Source organism: Centruroides vittatus, unplaced genomic scaffold (genome assembly GCF_030686945.1).
Source record: "Centruroides vittatus isolate TY-2023 unplaced genomic scaffold, ASM3068694v2 scaffold_752, whole genome shotgun sequence".
Lineage (NCBI taxonomy): Eukaryota > Metazoa > Arthropoda > Arachnida > Scorpiones > Buthidae > Centruroides > Centruroides vittatus.
The window spans coordinates 3,354,928-3,374,152 of NW_027122716.1; the positions used below are offsets into that span (position 1 = coordinate 3,354,928).

The 19,225-nt window shown below is 31.0% G+C and overlaps 1 protein-coding gene across 1 annotated transcript in view; it reads left to right on the forward strand.

Annotated features, from left to right (window-relative positions):
- The window catches only part of Aps (diphosphoinositol polyphosphate phosphohydrolase 1 Aps), a 77,326-nt gene extending 67,735 nt beyond the window's left edge, over positions 1–9,591 (forward strand). The window contains exon 4 of the mRNA XM_067287960.1: positions 8,486–9,591. Within this exon, the coding sequence (XP_067144061.1) occupies positions 8,486–8,598 (113 nt within the window). The 3' untranslated portion in view covers positions 8,599–9,591. The remainder of the gene's footprint in view (positions 1–8,485) is intronic.
- The last annotated feature ends 9,634 nt before the right edge of the window (positions 9,592–19,225 follow it).

Consider the following 19,225-nt stretch of genomic DNA (forward strand, 5'->3'; position numbering starts at 1 on the left):
AAAGGGAATATTAAAATCTCCAAATCAGATATTTAAATATTTTTAATTATTATTAGATACTAAAAATAAATAAATTTGAATATATAACATTATAATAATTGATTATTCATAATTATTTTTGACAAATGAATTTATACATGTGCATAAATTTTTCTTATATATATATAAGAAATAATAAGTTATTTTTAAATTTAATGATTTAAAATTTTCAAAATAAAAAAAAAACAACAAAAATTAATTTATGAATTATAATTTAACAATTATTTGTAATATTCTTTTGTATTTTTAATAGTACTGATAAAACTACTTTTAATTTAAAAGCTTAAAATGCTCTAATAATAGTGTGTAAAAATATCCCTAATATACACAAAAATTTACTATAAAATATGCTGTGTGTGTGTATTTTCAGGATTCTAGAAATTAAACTTTATTAAGATCCCAACCAAACGGTAGACCTAGCGAAGGAAACAAAAAAAAATTTTGATGACTCACCATAGAGATATTTGTCGATCGGCTTCTTAAAAACTGTCGAATTGGATAACTATCCCTTTTCCTTGATTTTAAATTAGGAAAAAATCAAACATATACTCATAGCTAAGATTTAAGATAAAAGGTAAATAAGATTTATAATATAGCTAATAAATTTATTAATGATCGCTGATGATTAAAAAAATTTAACAAAGGAAATTTGTTCGGATGAGCTGTCCTAGAAAATAATTTGTTTCTTATATAAATCTTGGATTTTTTTTTTCCAATGTTGAGTAACTTAGTGTACAAATTTCAGCTTATAAAAGTAGATAAAATCAATTATTTTAATCATCTAATAAAATCATTAAAATCCATTTAATATTGTAATATAGATAAGATTTATATTGCTTTCAAAATCATAAGCATTTTCATCTCAGTTGTATAAAGATGTGATTAAAACAATCTTATTAATTCCTCATTGATATTGATGTTGATATTTTCATACTGAACTGAATGACAATGTCAATGTGTACACACAAATCAAGGTACACACCATGTGATGACAGTTCTTGTCACATATTTTGTGTGTGAGACAGCAAGTTGAATGAATTGTTAGATAAAATGGATATTTCATAGCAGGTACAATGCATTGTGATATAATTTAGTGAAGAAAGTAATAAATCCTACTGATATCTTCCACTTCATGTGGGTTGTTATGGGGAAAGCCTGTCGTGCTTTAAATGGTATTAGGAGTTCGAGTGGACATTGGCACACAATAGACCTTGCAAGAGTTGAGCAATCCTACCTCACTAACATTAGTGAATAAAATGATGAGATGATAAGAACTTGTGCTAGCTCATGAGGCTGTCAGTAAGATACTATTGCAAGGCTCAATTGACACTATCCTTTACAGATATTCAGGGTATATTACAATGGATGACTTTTTTTGGAATGTGTTTTGTATTACAAAGAAGATGGATAAATTTCTTTCCGAGCTTGTTACTGGAGATGAAACATTCGTCTTTGATAAGGCATTCTTCTTTCCAGCTGATTAACTAGCTAGAATCTGATGAGTCATCAATATTGAATGGCACAGCAACACCTTGGAAAAACTGAAAAGCAATCAGAAAAAGTGTTTCAGGATGTTATCTCAGAATATTGGCCTATTGCTTGACAATGTCAGACACACACTGCAAAACCATTGCCTAAACACATTGCAGTAATTTTATTGAAAAGTCCTTGCTCATCTACCTTACTCTGAACTTGTCATCCTGTGATTTTTTTTCTCTCATATTTTTGGCCTCAGAAAACAACATTGAAGGGCTGATATTTCATCTCATTTATCAGGATTCTGTGTAGCTGTTGAAGAAGCAGCTGGTTTTTACTATGCAGAAGGACATATATAAACTTAGGAAGATATCTGAATGCTTCACAACTGTTGAAGGCACCTATATATAGATTGAATTTCAGCCTTGTGATATTCAAGTTTAATCATGTTTAAATCATTATAGTGTAATATTATTGTTGTTTATACCATTAAGTTTTATACATAAGAGTATAATAACATTGCTAAAGAATACTAGTCTGTTTCATTTGGACAACCCTTATGTTTTTGTGCTAAAATTCAATAACTTCCAGTTTGGACATATGTTTCAAAATTATACTGAAATTTCCACCTTGATTATGTCATCCCCTGGCTGCAACACACAGAACAACTTTTACACATGTGTAAAAAAACAAAAAAACTACTTTATATGATTGTTATCTGTGCTTTAACAAAATTAATTAAAAATGATTTTCAAATAGTTTTCAGTAAAAACATTTAAAAATTTTTATTTTCATAAACCTGCAACATTGGAATATATTCTTTTTGCCTCTGTCCTTACTCTTATTAATTTCTGTTTGTATCCTTGTCTACTTTGGACCTTGTTTATTAATAGGACTTGTATAGTTTCCATTTAGCAAGTAATAAGTCCTATTAATAAAACAAGGTCCAAAGTAGACAAGGATACAAACAAATTGATTGGAATACATTGTTCCTTAAAATATTTTATTTACTAAAAACAATTCCTTTTTAAAAGTTTTGAAGTCCATTTGTTAATTTGACAAAAATATTGTGTGAAAATTGACTGTCATTATATTTAATAATTGTCTAAGTAAAAGAAGAATTTCAAATTAGAATATGATTAATACATAGTTTTCTTGGCAAAAGATGTAAACAATTTCATCAACAGTAGATATAGTAAATAACAAGATTCCAACATAATATTTTTTTTACTTACAAGGACACATCCAAGCTTTGAAATTCTGGATTCCACTGAAAGATATTATGTAAATGTAATACATAATATGAAAGTTTAATACTCCCATTAATGCATGGTAACATAGCTTGTGCTGCTGAGCAGTAGTTTAAGAAATTATCATTTAAACTTTTCCACTTATGTTATATATCAAGTTCTGTAAATGAATTATACCAAGTGCATGTAGATGAGTGAGTATAGCACCAGGGTGAAAAGCTCAACAGTTTGGGTCCCTGCTTTTTTCCAACTTTTTCTTTTACAGTTGTTTTTTTTCTTAAGTGTACAATCCAGTGAATTAAAAATATATTTGGCCCAAAAATACTATTTTGTAATTATTAAAATCATTTGCATATTTTCAAACTAACAACTATGAATGGTAAAATGATACTTTTCCTACAATTGTTAGTTTAAAAGTATCATTTTACCATTCAGAGTTGTTAGTTTGAAAATATGCATATGATTTTAATAATTGAAAAATAATATTTTGTGGACCAAATGTTTTCTAATAATTCACTGGATTGCACACTTCAGGAAAAAAATTGTGAGAAAAAGGCATGATGAATCTGTGACATCAAGCTTTTTAACCTGTGCCTTATTTATCCATACTCACTCATTACGATTCATTTATAGAACTTGATGTATAATGCACATGGAAGAGTTTAAACAATGGTTTCTTGTAAACCACTTTTCATTGGCACGAGTATGTTTACCATGTGTTAGTGGAAGGAGCGTACTAAAACACTTATTAAAATTTCAACAAAATCTGGGATCAAAGCTTGGATGTCCTCTAAGATGGGGAAAAAGTATTATTATAATTCATTCTATTAATTCTGATTTCAAAAATTTTTGGATGGAAAAAAATATTTAAATATAATAAATTTGAGATTTTTAAAAAACTTTTATAATTTAGTGTGTGAACCGTTTGAAATATACTCTATTGCAAGAAAATCAATGTACCATAAAGCTAGCATGCAGTAATAATCAAATTCTGTACATGGAGTAGTAGTGAAAAAATGAAAAATGTTTTACGTTTATTGCCCATGCTCTACAAGGATACATAATTGAATAAGTTTCATCTCAAGCGTTACATATCAGTAAGTCATAAAGCCATCTCCAACATTGGTCAGTTTGCATTAATTGCCAGACTGAGTTTGCCAATTCCTGATTTGTACGAAACTATTTTCAGTGATATATCCTTGTGTTGTAATGTTTGAATTAATTTATTTTTTCACCGCCAATCCACATCCAGAATTTGATTAGTATTGCATTCTAGCTTTAAGGTGCATTAATTTTTTTGCAACAGAGTGTATTTCATATAGTTTTATTTCAGCTATATTTTAATTCTGAAATTCAATAAACTTAAACTTGCTCCTTTCTATCTATACAGGACCAAAATTGTAACATTATGAAACATTGTCCAATATACTTTTTTGTTTTAAATAGAAATTTAAACTACATAATTACTGCTATCTACAGAGGACCTGATATCTAAATTCTCTTTTTTGTTCAAGATAGTTGGTAAGTGATAAATAATTTTTTTATTGTATTGGCAACAATTGTTATGTAGTATTTGATTGTTTTTTTTCTGTTTAAAACAATAAAAGTTACTATATTCTTTTTGAACAATGTTTCATGGAATCTTTCTTGAAATTATCAATTCCATTAAAGTTAATAAATTCAAACAATTGCTATAGAAATTCAAGGATAAATCAGAAGGATCAGATGAATGGCATCTACAGTGTTCTGACTGAATGACTGCATTGGCGAAACACAATGCTACATAGGCAGCATGTGCTGCACGTTCACTGATAGAATGAAAGACCATTTAGAAAATTCCCACAAAAGAAGGTTAAGTAAAACTCTGGCAGAAGAGTTTGTCACAAACAGTAGGGCAAAAGCTTGGTGGGAAGAATCGTGTATTGTTATTATATCCAACTTTAAGAATAGCAGTAAGGACAACTGAAGAACTGGCAATTGTCACCAGTGCTACCCCAGTATTAAATAACAAGTGGGAAGGGAAGAGCTGGATTTGTGGGTATGGTTCTTGATGACAATTGTTCAATATAAACTGTACAGGGACAACAACTATAATGTGCACATCAGCCTTGTTGCTGATGTGCACATTATAAGTTTTAGTTATATTTTAACTTAATTTTAAAACATTACTTTAAAGATAAAAAATTTGAACATAAATGATGCTTTAAGTGTGCAATTTCACAATGAGATGAAAAGGTCTTGAAAAAATTTTAATTGGAAATAAATAGGTTGGTTCCTTGAATTTCTATAGTAAATTTTTTCCATGGAATTTTTGTTTATCTGATTACAGATTATCATGTTTTTGTTTTTCAGTATATCTTTATTTATTTACAGATGATTTTGAAAAACAAGCAATTTTTAATCTTTTGCTTATCTATCAGATATCATCATTCAAGTGTAGTAATTTTGTCTGAGTGTTTACCTGTTAGTTTTTTGTTGTGAAATCATCCTTTTAGTTTCTCTTAGGATTATCCAAAATTAGTACCTTATTTGGATAATTTTGGATAATTTCACAGCACAATTTTCATGACTAGTCAATACCCACTATATTAATCAAGAAAAGTTTTTTGTTTGCTTGTTATGTTTTCTTGAGTGATTATGTACTATGCTTTAGATTGTCTCAGTTTACATTGAGAATTCACAAGATGTATCATTTTTCTAACATATTGCAGAAAATATTTACTGATGTTTGTCTGAAATATGTATCAGAATTTAAATATAAATTGACTGATTGGTAGTCTTGCCATAAGTCCTAGTTTCAGAATGACATCCCAGTGTCTCAGCTAGTTTGTAATTTTGTTCCAATTAGAGAAAAGGTACCAAAAATTTATGTACATTAATTGGAAACAGAGGTTTTGTCCTTAAGATTACATTGTTTGAATTTCCGTCTCCATTTTTTTTTGTTAATTTAAGTAACACTTTACTTCAAGTTTTGGTTAAAAGTGATAAAAATGGTATTTTTTCTAGGTATGAGGAAATTTAAGTATGTTGCATTGTAATGGGAGAGGTGAGAGGTGCTTCAATCTCTTGTCCCAGTTTGATATTGTGAAAACCTGGTAAACCTACTAATGACTATTGAAAATTGTGATATCATTTGAATTTATTAACTTAATTATTTTTATTTTGATCTAGTATTATTAAATATAGTAAGTTTTGAATAAAAATATTGACTGCTTATCACGAAACATGTGCACTAAGATGAAGATTAGAGCAAATTATTGTATTAAATGCATAATTAAATGTTATATGAACAATTTTGATTTAATCTATTTGTTTATAATAGAAGACCAGTTTCATAGAAAGTTGCAAATATAATTTTAATATTTTCTTTATAGTACAAAATTCCTCTTTTAATATTAATTGATAAAGAATCTAATGTGAATTCACAGGGTGTATCAGGAGGAAAGGTAAATATTTTGAGAGATATGTATGTGTGATTAGTACATAGAAAAAGTAAGTGATGGTGATTTATTAACATGAGCAATGATAGTATGAATGTTTTACAACTTTACATGTCAAGTATTAATGCAGTAGCTATGGTTGCATGTTGCATCCATTGCATCTGATGATCTATGACAGAATGGAGTGGTGACATCAAAGTGACTACCCTCAGCACTGATACATTTTTTTAGTATACCATAATAAATTGTGTGCAGTGGTGGACCTACATTTTTGGTACTCTGAAACTTGAACTTATGGAGGGGGTCCTTTTGCAACCAGCAATGATAAGGCAACATTCAGCAAGACCCTTTGGCCATTGCTGCCCATACAAAGACCTCAAGGCCCAAATGGTGGAGAAATGTTCTCCATCATCCAAGTGTTCCAAGGATACAAAGACCAAGATGGTCTTTGTATCCTTGAAAATGAGTCACTTCTCACCAGCAACAAGGTCTGACCTTCGAGGTAACTGTTACCTTTTTCAATGAGGTTGTTTTATGGTGAATCACAAGTTTTTTAAAAATTTAATCACTGCATCTCAGATTTTGATTAAAATTGCTGTACTGCATTATTTTAATAACAAACACTTCAACAAACTTAATGGAGATTTTTTTTTTAAAGTCACTCATTAAAAAATAAAGTTGCTTTAAGACCCCTTCCTGGATTAGGGATCCTGAAACTTCAGCTTCATTAATTTCATAGTACACCTGCTACTGTCTGTGTTTACTTCTTCAAAGTGCATTCTGCGATAACTGCAGCAGCATTTCTTGTTTGGACAATAAGTCAAATGTGCGAGTCCACCTATTCTTAGTATAATCCATCCTTCATCAAGCCCCCCATATGCAGTAATCCAGCAGAGCTTGATGTTGAGACTTTAAATGTTAAAGATACCTATATCCATTGAGGCAGTCATGAATTTTTCTCAACTGTTAATTTCCAGACTTTTTTACTCCTTGTTACACTATATGGAATCATCTTCCAAAGTACTGTATTTACATTTCCTCGTGATAAACCCTATATTATCTTTTGTTACTAACAGAAAGTAAAATTTTTGTTGTTTATACTTGAATATTTAATGATTTAATATTCAATAAATACATTTGTAAAGTTTGGAAAAACAATTTTATGGTGTTGGATTTGAATACATAAGTCTTAACTTAATACTGTATTATATTACTGATAATTTATCACTTTGGTGGATTTAAGAATTTAAATTGATTTTATATCTAATATAATTTTCTTATTGTAGACTGAGCAAAATCATAATTTGCTGATCTTCAAATTATTTAACTGGCTAAAACTTATTAAATTGTTAAATATTCAACAGATGAGAATTAGTAACAAATTCATCTGATTAACAGTGTCTAAGTAAATTATAGTTAAATATTAACTATTTGTAATTCAGTAATTTAGACAAACACAAAAGCCCTACTCAAGTGTATTTTGAAAATCTATGATATATTCTGGACTATACTAACTTGTAAGACAAAGACGTTTAATCGTCGGAAAAACTTTTCTGTGCCATTTCGTGAGTTTTTCTAGAAATAAATATTCGATTACCGAAAAACCAGCAAAAATTCACTTTAAAACGAACGTTTTCTGCCGTCTTCGACGGTCATCATCGGGTTCGATTCCGTCGAAGACAGTAGAAAACGTTCGTTTTTAAAGTGAATTTTTGATGGTTTTTCAGTAATTACGCATTTATTTTATTGAATTCTTACACCAGTAGTATTGTGGTGATTGTATTTTTCTAGAAAGTTGCAAAAAAATTGTATTCAATTTTACGTTATTTAATATGCATAAATAAGATTACCGAGACTGGCTTAGATTTTTTAAAATCAGATTAAATAAAATATAAATTATATGAAGTATAAATTTCAATATTTATACATTAATTTGTTCACTTATATAATTTTAATTATTATTAAAAAATATAACTTCACTTATTATGATGTATTTTGATCTTAATTTGTGTAAAAGATTGATTCATTTTAATATTCAATTAAATTATATGAAAAATTTAATTATTATTATTATTTTATATGTAATGTTAGTCAATGATGGATCTAAGTATTTGTAGATGGTTTGAGTATATAATGGTTAATTTGTCTTCCGACTTTAAGGAACTAAGACATACAAAGAGTTACAAAAACATTATAACATTTTAATGTTAAAAACAAAGAAATTATTAATTTTATTATTAAGTATAAAAAGTTTAAAAATTAATTTTTTTTTCTTTTCAGGTCGTAAAAGAAAATGGTTCACTATTGACGAAGCACTTAATCTATTAGCTATTCATAAACCTGTGCAAACAAATTATGTAAAATTACTTGTTAAAAATGATAAGGTACCATGACATTAATTTCTAGTTTGATATAGCTAGAAGTGGCATATATTCAAAACACATACATATACACACACACCACACACACAACACACACACACACAAAAAAAAAAAAAAATACAACAAACGTACATAAAACAAAAACTATAGTTTGTGTGTATATATATATATATAAAATAATAAATTTAAATACATATATATTAAGCAATACATATGATTAATCAAATAAATAATACACAAGTCAATAAATATTAAAATTATGCATGTAGAATAAATTTTAATATACAATATAAATACATGAATATAATAACACACACACCTACATACACCCACACATGTATACATAAACATAATAAATATAACATATACACATGAGTACATACAAATATACATATATACATATACATACATGCATACATACATATAGAAGCACTTCTTTATAAAATGTAAATATTGGCAAGAAATCATTTCTCTCCTTTTCCACGCAGTGTAAGGTGGGAAATTTATCCCTCATCTCACCATTAGGTATATTTAAATGGCAGCTACTTCTAAACCGGGAGTCTTCATTTTCTCGGCAAATCTATAATCAGTAACTTTGCTACATATTTAAAGGCAGTTCTTCTTAATTTGGTTTAACAGTGTAATCAGGAAATATACTGCATACGTACGTATACAGTCGATCTTCACACGAAATAATTATTCAATAAATTGGATTCTTTTCCACCAAATTAGAACAAAATTTTAAGGAAGGATTCAATAACGAAAAAAAAGGATAATTGCTTTACTGTAGTAGAAGTGTTATCTTCCTTCAGTCATATTCTTCCACATTTCTCTTTCATACTGAATTGTCAGTCACTGATTTGCCCAAAACACATGAAGGTTGTAGCATTTAAGAAAAAAAACTTGTTTTTCTAATAAGAATGCTGTTACTGGTCCGAAATGAAGCTGTAAATGTACAACATATTTAAATAAATTATTTAATAAACATGAAATTGGTTAAAAATATTTATCATGTGTTTTTAGTCACTTTAACCATTTCTTCAATTTTTTTTTATTAAAAACTTCTGTATTAATTAAATTTGATATCTTTTGATATACTGGTATTTCAAAAGTATTAATTTCTATTGTCATTTTTTCATTAATTTGAAATTTAATTATATTCATGTGTGTGTGTGCTGCTTAACAACATGGATACGTTCCAAAAAATATATCATTAAGAAAACTTTGTGGTGTATTTAGCCAAATTATAACCTACTACTCGTATAGGTTATATGTAGCACAGTTGTAACAAAATGATAAATATTTATATATCTAAACACATGGATGGTGCAGTGGCGTAACGAACATAACTGGCGCCCGGTGCACGACACTTTATTCGCACCCCCTCCAGAAACACATTGTTTGTCTTGGAGACCACTTGGGCGCCCCTCTGCGAGTGGGCCCAGTGCACGATACACCCCCCACGCACCCCCCTCGCTACACCACTGGGATGGTGATGAATTTTTCATTATAATCTTATGGGACTTCTATTGTATGCGCAGCTTGTTGTTAAGTGGCACATATCTGTATTATAATCTTTTTCTGTTGTTAAATTTAAATCTCAGACATGAATTACTCAAGCATGAATATATACAAGTTATATAATTCACAATTTTAAAATATAAACAATAAATTATTGTTTAATACATAAAATCTTTTAATTTTTTAAAAATATTATCATATTTATCCTCTATATTCTCCTTTCAAATTAGTTTGAATTAGATAACAATTATAATTATTTTCTTATATCTGAAGTTTTTGGCATAATATTCATTTAATTAACTTTAATATTATAATTTTTATATCTTGAAATTTTTTTCTATATTTTTAATTTATAAATAGCTATAATGTATAGAATGAGCTAAGTTGTCCGGCCAATCCGACGTGTTTTTATATTGGGAATTTTGTTAGCTAAATTAAAATTTTTGATATGACATATTTGTTGAAAAAAAGTAGAACTCTAAAAACTAAATCCAGTTAGAGCATCATAAATTTTGTAAATATATGCTTTTTTATTTTTATAGAAATAAATTCTGTTGTAGAGAAACTGTTCTGGAAATTGAACATCACAAATTGTAACTATTCTATGCTGTATTGAGTGGTGATATATCTAGTGAACAAATTGCATATTTATATTCAACAGAATATGCATGCATTTTTCAAGAATATTTTTATTAATTTGGTTAGTTTTGTCTGTCTTTAATTTTGTGTGTTGTTGCCGAGTTGTGTGCTCGAGTCGGATGGAAGAAAAGTGCCTGCTTGTACGTAGGTGTGATAGACACCGAGTCGGACTCAACGGTTACAAAAGAATCGTCCCAATTTATTTTAAACACGCACACAAAAAAGCTTACGGCAATAATATTCTTAGATATTTCTGCAGGTGAAGACTGTAAATCTTCTGGTTCTTTTTAAAGAGAGTTCTGAGAGAAGAATCCTTCTGTTTCCTCTTTTGCCCTGGGGTGGTGATAAGTCTGTAGAGAAGGTGAGGTCGGTCCAGTTAGAGTAAGGACGAGGTGAGAATGCAACTAAGATTTTGCAGTATGAGAATTCGGAGAGATGCTCTTTTGTCCTCGAAATTCAGAGTTTTTATTATTCTCTGCCCTTAATTACCCATTCCGATCGATCGCCTTTCCTCATCCTTTACTTTCTAAGTGCTGGTCACTTGTTAAGTATAACAAGATCTCAACTTAGATTATGGGACGAGTCAAAATTGGCATCTAAACTTACATTGTCCAGTTTTCCTTTGTCTTATTTTAAATATTAACAAATTTAGTGGTTTAGTATGGTTCCAGGATATTTCTGGAGTCTCACATATGCTATCTCTGAAATAGTTTTATCCCACAGATGACATTCCAATACTTAAGTAATTCTTTCGTCTTTACCACTCGCTTGAGTAATAGAAAGATGTTAATAATCAGTCTGACAAGCAAATAAAATTCAGACTTAATTAGGATAACATTGGTGATAATTCTAACATTCAGTTTAAATCGACAAATAAATAGGGTTTTAGTGTTTTGTAATATACAAGTAGTCAACAAATGTGTAATATATTGTATATGAAACCTTAGGGACAGAAGGCCCGATTACCCAATTATATACGAACTTCCGATGCAAATCGGAATTCATGTTCCAATTCAAACATTTTCCCCCGAAAGGAATTATATAAACGACCGGCATGACTCAACTGTCAAAGGAAAAGTATGATGTACAGGGACAAGCCACTAATTCGAGGTGGAGAGCATATATTTTAAGTAAATAAAAAATATGATTAAGAATCGCAGCCTGGCATTGTTACGATGCCACAATAAATTGCTCGTTTTCTATACAAACATCATAAAAATAAGAATTTCATTTTTCTAAACATCGCTCAAAATTTTTAAAAAAAAGATGTATTATACAAAAATTGAATTATACAGACATGGGTCTATATTTTTTTTTTTTACAGAAAATTTTAGAATGAAAATCAGAAAAAAGAATATCGATGCTTACAAGAAAAATAATTACCACCGAAAAATATTTGGGTATACTGCTGTTTCTAGGCATTTGTGGATGACGGTGAAAGAAGAAAAATATGGCGGAGTCTATGATTTTAGATTATGCGTTTTCGGAGACAAAAGTTAAAAGAAGGGTCCCAATTGTGAAATTTAACTATAAAATGAATTATCTAATTCCTCAGCCTCCTGAAGAAGGCTCACGATCACTTGCGATCATTCGGGGCAAAAATTCAAATTGCGGGTAGCGGGAAATTTAGCAGGAATTATAAATATGTATTTATAGTGAAAATTCCTCAACTTTTTCTCAGTAATTTATTCCATAAACATAGATATTATATGTACATTTTTCTAATTTATTTGAAAAGTTTTATTGCGAGACGAGTGAGATTCATTTAGACTCGACATTCCTTTCAATTCCTTGTCTTAATGTGTGTTCGAGTACCCAAAAACAATCGATTTTTAAACATGTAATAATAGGAATGCGGCGCCGGTCAAAACACCATGTTTTTATTTTGTGTTAGTTAAAACGATTTATATTATATTATACGGGGGTAAAACTTATAATTATTTTCGTCTTAGGGGTACGCCATCAAAAAAGTTTGGAGACCAAATTGCACTAACCTATACAGCACTGTTTTTCAACCACAGTATCGCTTAGAGTTTCGTTTCGTGCAATTTTAAAGTCGTATTGTATAGTATAAGTATTGTATAAGTATAAATGGAAGATTTTTCTCAAATAAACGTTCACGTAGTCGTTAAAATTGTATTATAGCAAATGTGTATTATTTCATAAAGGTAAGCCTTTAATTTTTTCCAACAAAGTATGTTTTGAATGCTTCAATATTTTAAGTGTCACGTGACCAAATAGGGGCTGAAAAACATCGCTATGCAGTAATCCTTTTAGCTTTTTACTAATCCTACTAGCTTTTTATAATTGTGTGAAAATTCGAACCCGCCGGAACTAAACCGTTAATAATAAAATATTTTATTGCTTGGTTCCCACGGAGAAAATATGAATCAGGAGGAACAACATTCGAATAATGCTGGTTGGTGAAACGGAGAAACGTGACCGAGACGATAAAAGGACGACGAGAGCGGGAAAAGGGGTCGGTTACGTAGTGTCAATTAGACAAAGTGTGTGTCCGAAGTCCCGAGGAAACCCGACGGCGAACAACGGAATACTTGACCTGGAGGAAAGACCGACCCGGATCACGAAGTATGACCCAAATTCATGTAAACTCTCCCTCCGCGTATCCGAACTTAGGCGACAGTAGCTCGCCCCTATTGTAACTTTCGCTTTAGTCTAAATAAACTGTTCTTGTTCTTGTTTTTAATTCGTTGTTAATGTCAGTTATTCGAATATTGCCGCCGCTCTACCGTCGAACCCATCCATTTTCTCCACTCGCGTGACGCGTAACCCATCCGAACCGCCATCTTGACGTGGGCAGGTCTCACTGACCTGTGAGCCGAGAAAAGGAGGAACGAGACTCCGTCCACCTCCCGGCGCACCCACAATTGCAACAACCTTAATTGTGAAAGTAGGGATGAGTTTTATAAAAGAAACAAATTGAAAACACTATTAACGGGAAAGATATCTGTGGATGCATGTGGCTTGCGAGAGGAATGTTGGCGTCTATTTCATTTAATATCTCGGGATAAATTAAAGACGATAACACGAAATTTGGCACGGTAACTTGATTATGAAGGACATTGATGATGATAAAGATGGAGGAGGTGGGGAAACAATGGGAGATCTCGAGAGAGATCTGACTTGACAAAAGATTACTCGTTATTAGCATTTACCATTATTTTTATAAAACCAATCACTACCCTCAAAATTAAGGTTTTTGTCATCTAATAATAATTAATAATATAAAAACATTGTTTTCGTAACAAAATCTCATAAAAGATGGCACGAGACACGAATGTTATTTTCGTAACATACGCAACTCATTGTAAGAATTTCTTTCGGCTTTTCTGGGTTGAAATCGTCGAAATTGGAAAAATCTCGGAAGGACAAAGTTGATACGATTCAAATACTTTACCGTGTTATATACAAAACAAGCCGACAAAGTAAGTTGGAAGATTGGTTCAAGTTGCCTACAAACCAATAAAATGAAAAGTTAAACCAATTAATGCAAGGGTCCCTAATCTTTTTCGTGTATTGTCCCCTTTTAAAAAAGTATTTTTTCTGTCGACCCATTCAATCTTATCTACCATATACAATACTATATTATATATAATATAACCTCTTATATAATTATTAAAAGACATTTATTTAAGAGCAAGAAGAAAAATGTGTAAAATTTTAAATATTTGCAAAGTCTTAGCTATCCCCGCAAACTTTCATCGACCCCTAGAGAGTCAACCCCGCCAAGAAAGCCGGAGTTATTATAATAGAATGTATTTAACAAAATATTTCAGTATTAGAATTAATAAATCACAGGAGGGACAATCGTAAATTGCTTATTAGCAGTTTATGATAAATTTAAATTTGATTTTATACTCGAAACACCAATACACTTTGGGTTTTCAACGTCAAACCGCATAAGAAATGCAGCAGCGGCCGAATGGATAAAAATGGAACAAGCGGCTCTTCGCCTGCCGTTCGTCGTTACCAGACGAACGACAACCCAGAACTCACCACGTGGAGGTGGCTGCTTCAGAGTTCCACCAAGGGTTGGAAAGAATCCTACTCCACAAGTGACCAACATCGCTTGTCGAGTCGAGTTCTTCCTAACTCGCACGATCAAAATATTCATAATTACCTCTGAATACTCCAAATTCAGCTATTCGAAACACGCCGTATTATTACTACGTAAACTAAGAAATGCAATATTACAACGACTAGTAATAAAGAAAGACGGAAATCTATAAATACACTTGGTCGTAATAAAATGCACGTTAAAGCACAAAATTTAGTTCAATCTCATACCGAACTTCATTAATAAAAAACAAAAGAAAAAAATTCTCGCCCTACGCGGGATTTAATAAATCGGGACACAGAAAGCCCTCTCCATCTCCCATCGGCCTCTTCACACGAGCGGACCTTAAAAATACGAAACACAGAGAGTCCTCTAAGCCTCACCTTTTGTCTTCACTCCAGCGAGCCTTGAAGATGGGACACAGGAAACTTTCTCCGCCTCTCCTGTCTTCGCCCGAGCGGGCCTTAAAGCCCTGTGTCCCGCATCTTCAAGGCCCGCTCGGACGAAGACAAGTGATTTGACGGGAGGCGGAGAGGTGGCTTGTGTCCCGCATGTTTAAAGCCTGCTGGGACAACTTGTCCGAGCAGGCTTTAAAGATACGGGACACGGGAGCCTTCTATGCTTCCGGTCAAATCTGTTGTCTTCGTCCGAGCGGGCCTTGAAGATGAGAGACACAGGGAGCCTTCTCCGCCGTCTCTTGTTCTCGTCCGACCGGGCCTTAAAGATGCAGGACACAAAGAGTTAGTTTCAATAAAAAGTAACTCGAGTAAGAAGGCCGACGGGAGATTCCATCCCTTTTCTCGAGCGGACCTAAGAGAAAGGCAACACAGAGTCTATTCTGCGTCCCACAATTTTTTCGCGAAATCTCGAAGAAACGCGGAACTTTCGAACAAATTTACGCTGAAGAACAATTGCCTACAAAAGCCAACAACGCATTCCAACAATTCGTTACGTATTGTTAGAGTGTATTGTTTAGAACGCGTGACGTGTTATGATCCCGTCATATTTTTACGTCACATGTTACGTAAAACATTAATCGGTTTGAAATATTTTAGAAAAGATCATTTTATTAATATAATGTTCATTAGAAACAGGATCACTTCCAGTTTTTTAATTAAGTTAAAATAATGCTGTTTTTTTCTAATATTGTAAATAAAATTAGAATAAATGAATGATTCGACATTTCTATAAAGTAATGTCTATTTTTGAAAATCCAAAGAGGAATTTGTATAACGAGGTTGAGGCCGAAGTTTTAAACGCGAAAACGTGTACGTCGGAGGTTCAGCGCCGCTTTCCTGTAAGCCTAGAAGTTTGACAATGGCGTTCGGAATGTCGAGCATGATTCCACTGACTTTCCAAACGCCATTGTCAAACTTCTAGGCTTACAGGAAAGCGGCGCTGAACGTCCGACGTACACGTTTTGCGTTGAAAACTTCGGCCTCAACCTCGCTAATGATCATCGCCCTTTGCACCCTGTAATGCTACCAGAATGTCTTAATTCACAAATTTCAGAAATTTTCGACAAAAAGTGCTTAAGCTTTAAAGCGGGCGAACAAAATTTCTGAAATTTTGCAGGGTGGTTTGATTATTAGGGTAATCGATGATATTAAATTTTGGCGGTTAAAGGTCGAGGGAATGGAAAGATAATGGGGGGGGGGTGAATCTCCGGTAGGGTCAGACTCAGTGACGATTTTATTCGTTATTAGCATTTACAATTTCATTTTTTATAAAACTGGTCTGTATCCCCAAAATTAAGCTTTCTGCCATTTTATATTTAAAAAAATAAATATTTCAATAAAATATGATAATAGATGACGCCACCAAACTTTTTAATGTAGCCGAGAAATTGACCGACTCGTTGTCTCCATATCAACCTGGGAAAGAAGCAGACCAACACGTTGATGGTTTATTTTTCAATGAAGAAAGTTAATGAAATTAAAAGTGTTAAAATTCCAACAAGGGAAATCTTTAATTTAAAATAAAGCCTTTCAACACATCTGAAGTGCAATATATACAATACATGATGTTTCCATCATACATAAAAGTACAATGAGTGATCGGTTAACGAACGCTTTCGCCAAAGATTTTTATGTTCGAACAACGAACACTTCACAGAACATACAGAAAATAGTGAATACCGATTCCCTTGTCTCCAGATCAAGGGTGGGCAACCTTTTATTCTGGCCCATGTTATAAAAATTTTACGTTTTTTTCGCGGGCGTAGTAGTAAATTGACGCCTTCTTGTGACCTGTACTTTTTTAGTCTGCAAATATGAAATAAAAAAAAATAGAAATTAATTACTACATTTTTCTTTTTTAATTTCCCTTATCGTTTTCGAAAAATTACAAAGAATTGGAAAAATAACTAATTATCTATTAAAGATCTCGCGGGCCGGGGGTTGCTCACTGTTGCTCCAGATGACAATTCGACACTTTTTGGAGCTCTGGAGATGGAATTACAAGGGAGAGTTTCAAGCTTTTTCACGAATTATTTTTTATAGTCTTCGCGAGACTGTCGGCCGGATACTCGTTAAGTTTTGCGTCGGTTTTTATTTACGAAAGGCGAGAGTTTAACTGTTCCATCGGATATTCGTGAACGTTTTAATACCAAATTTCATCCTAGCCTTGCATTTAAATAATTTTTCGTGCGCTAGTTGATTTTTGTTCTCTGAATATTTGCAAGTGCTTTTCTGAACTTATTATTTAAAAAAGAAACTGTTAATATTATGGAGCATAAAAAGAGTGGAGTGTTTGAATTAAATTCCAAATTGAAATTTTAAAATCACACGAAAGCTTGATATAAGTTTTAATCCATTCCCACGTGAAAACAGATGATTATTCGAAAATCAGAATTTGGAGAAACTCTTAGGTGTAATTGACGGAGAGTGGATTCAACTGTTAATTGGCAAAAAAGATTTCAGGTTGTCAGCTTTACATGAACAAATTATGTTGTCTATTTTACAAGATTTTTCCTTAAAGTTTAAGATACCAGTAATTTTTGTGGGACAATGTGTGCATTTATGTTCATTTGATATTTTGTGTGTGATTAAATGAAATAAAATTAGAATTGTATTAATAAATCTAATTTAATGTTACATCATCAAGGATGTAATTTAAAAGTTTAACAATTTATTCAGTAATAATGAATATAAAAGTAGTTTAAAATATTTGCTAATGCTAATTTATTCAAACATTTCTATGAAGTATATGTCAGTAAATGATAATGCTGGATAAACATTTGGCTAATTAATTAGCCAAGTTCTAAGCTCAAAAATTAAGCTGGCATTATTATTTGATTATTACAATAATTCAGACTTTGTTTTATATATGTATTTAAATGTAAAGAGGCATTGACAATATGGTAATAATATAGTTTATTAAATTTACATATTTCATATTGATAACTGAAATTAATATTTTAGAATGAAAATAAATGATGTTTATGTTGAAATTTCATTAAGGACTTAAGGATATTGGTAAGGAAAAAGAATGACTAACACTAAATTAAGCAACAAACAAAATTTACTATTCATAACATCATTTATTGCTTGATACAAATCAAGTTTTACACTTCATAAATATTCATATTTACTGTAAATTTATCAAAACTGATATAGTTTGAAACAAGAATAAAATTCAGAATTTTTTGAATTTCGTAGTCATAAGAGAAGTTTCAAACAAAATTAAATGGAAGACTTGGTACCAGTATTCAATTTAATTCCAATTTAAAACATTCCTTTAACTTCACACTTTTTTTAAGAGTCTGTTTCTAAAACTTAATCTCAAATTTTACAAGGAGAGTAGAAGGATTACCATCATAAGACTATTACTTATGAGAACTAACAAATCTTTTTTAAGAATTACTTATGCAAACACTTTTTGTGCTACATAAAAAACCTGACACTAAAAAAGGCCATTTTGTCAGATGTTCGTATTCATGGATATGGAGTCAAAATTTATGAATTGTCATAAGATCATCATTAATAATCTTCAAGAAATATACATTGGACAAGTTAGTAAGTTTTTAATAATACAAACTTCTTCCAAAATTCATTCTGATAAAATTATCTTAAAAAATTTATTTCCTAATTAAACTTGATGAAAGTATCATTGAACCTAATTCTATAAAATTTTGCATAGTATACTATCATCAATTGTTTGTTTTCTATACTTTTTGAAGTGCTACTTACCTGATTAGGAGTGATGATAAATACCGTGAATTTGTAAGCTAATTCAGTATTAACACACACTGATAAAAACTGAGAAAGATATGTTAACTTACACATCTAAGCAACTGGATTTTTAAAACTATGATAAATTCTAACATTTAATTTTCATCACATAAATAACAAGGAAAACAACTGTTGCATAATAATTTACAGAATGTGAATTTTTGATAAA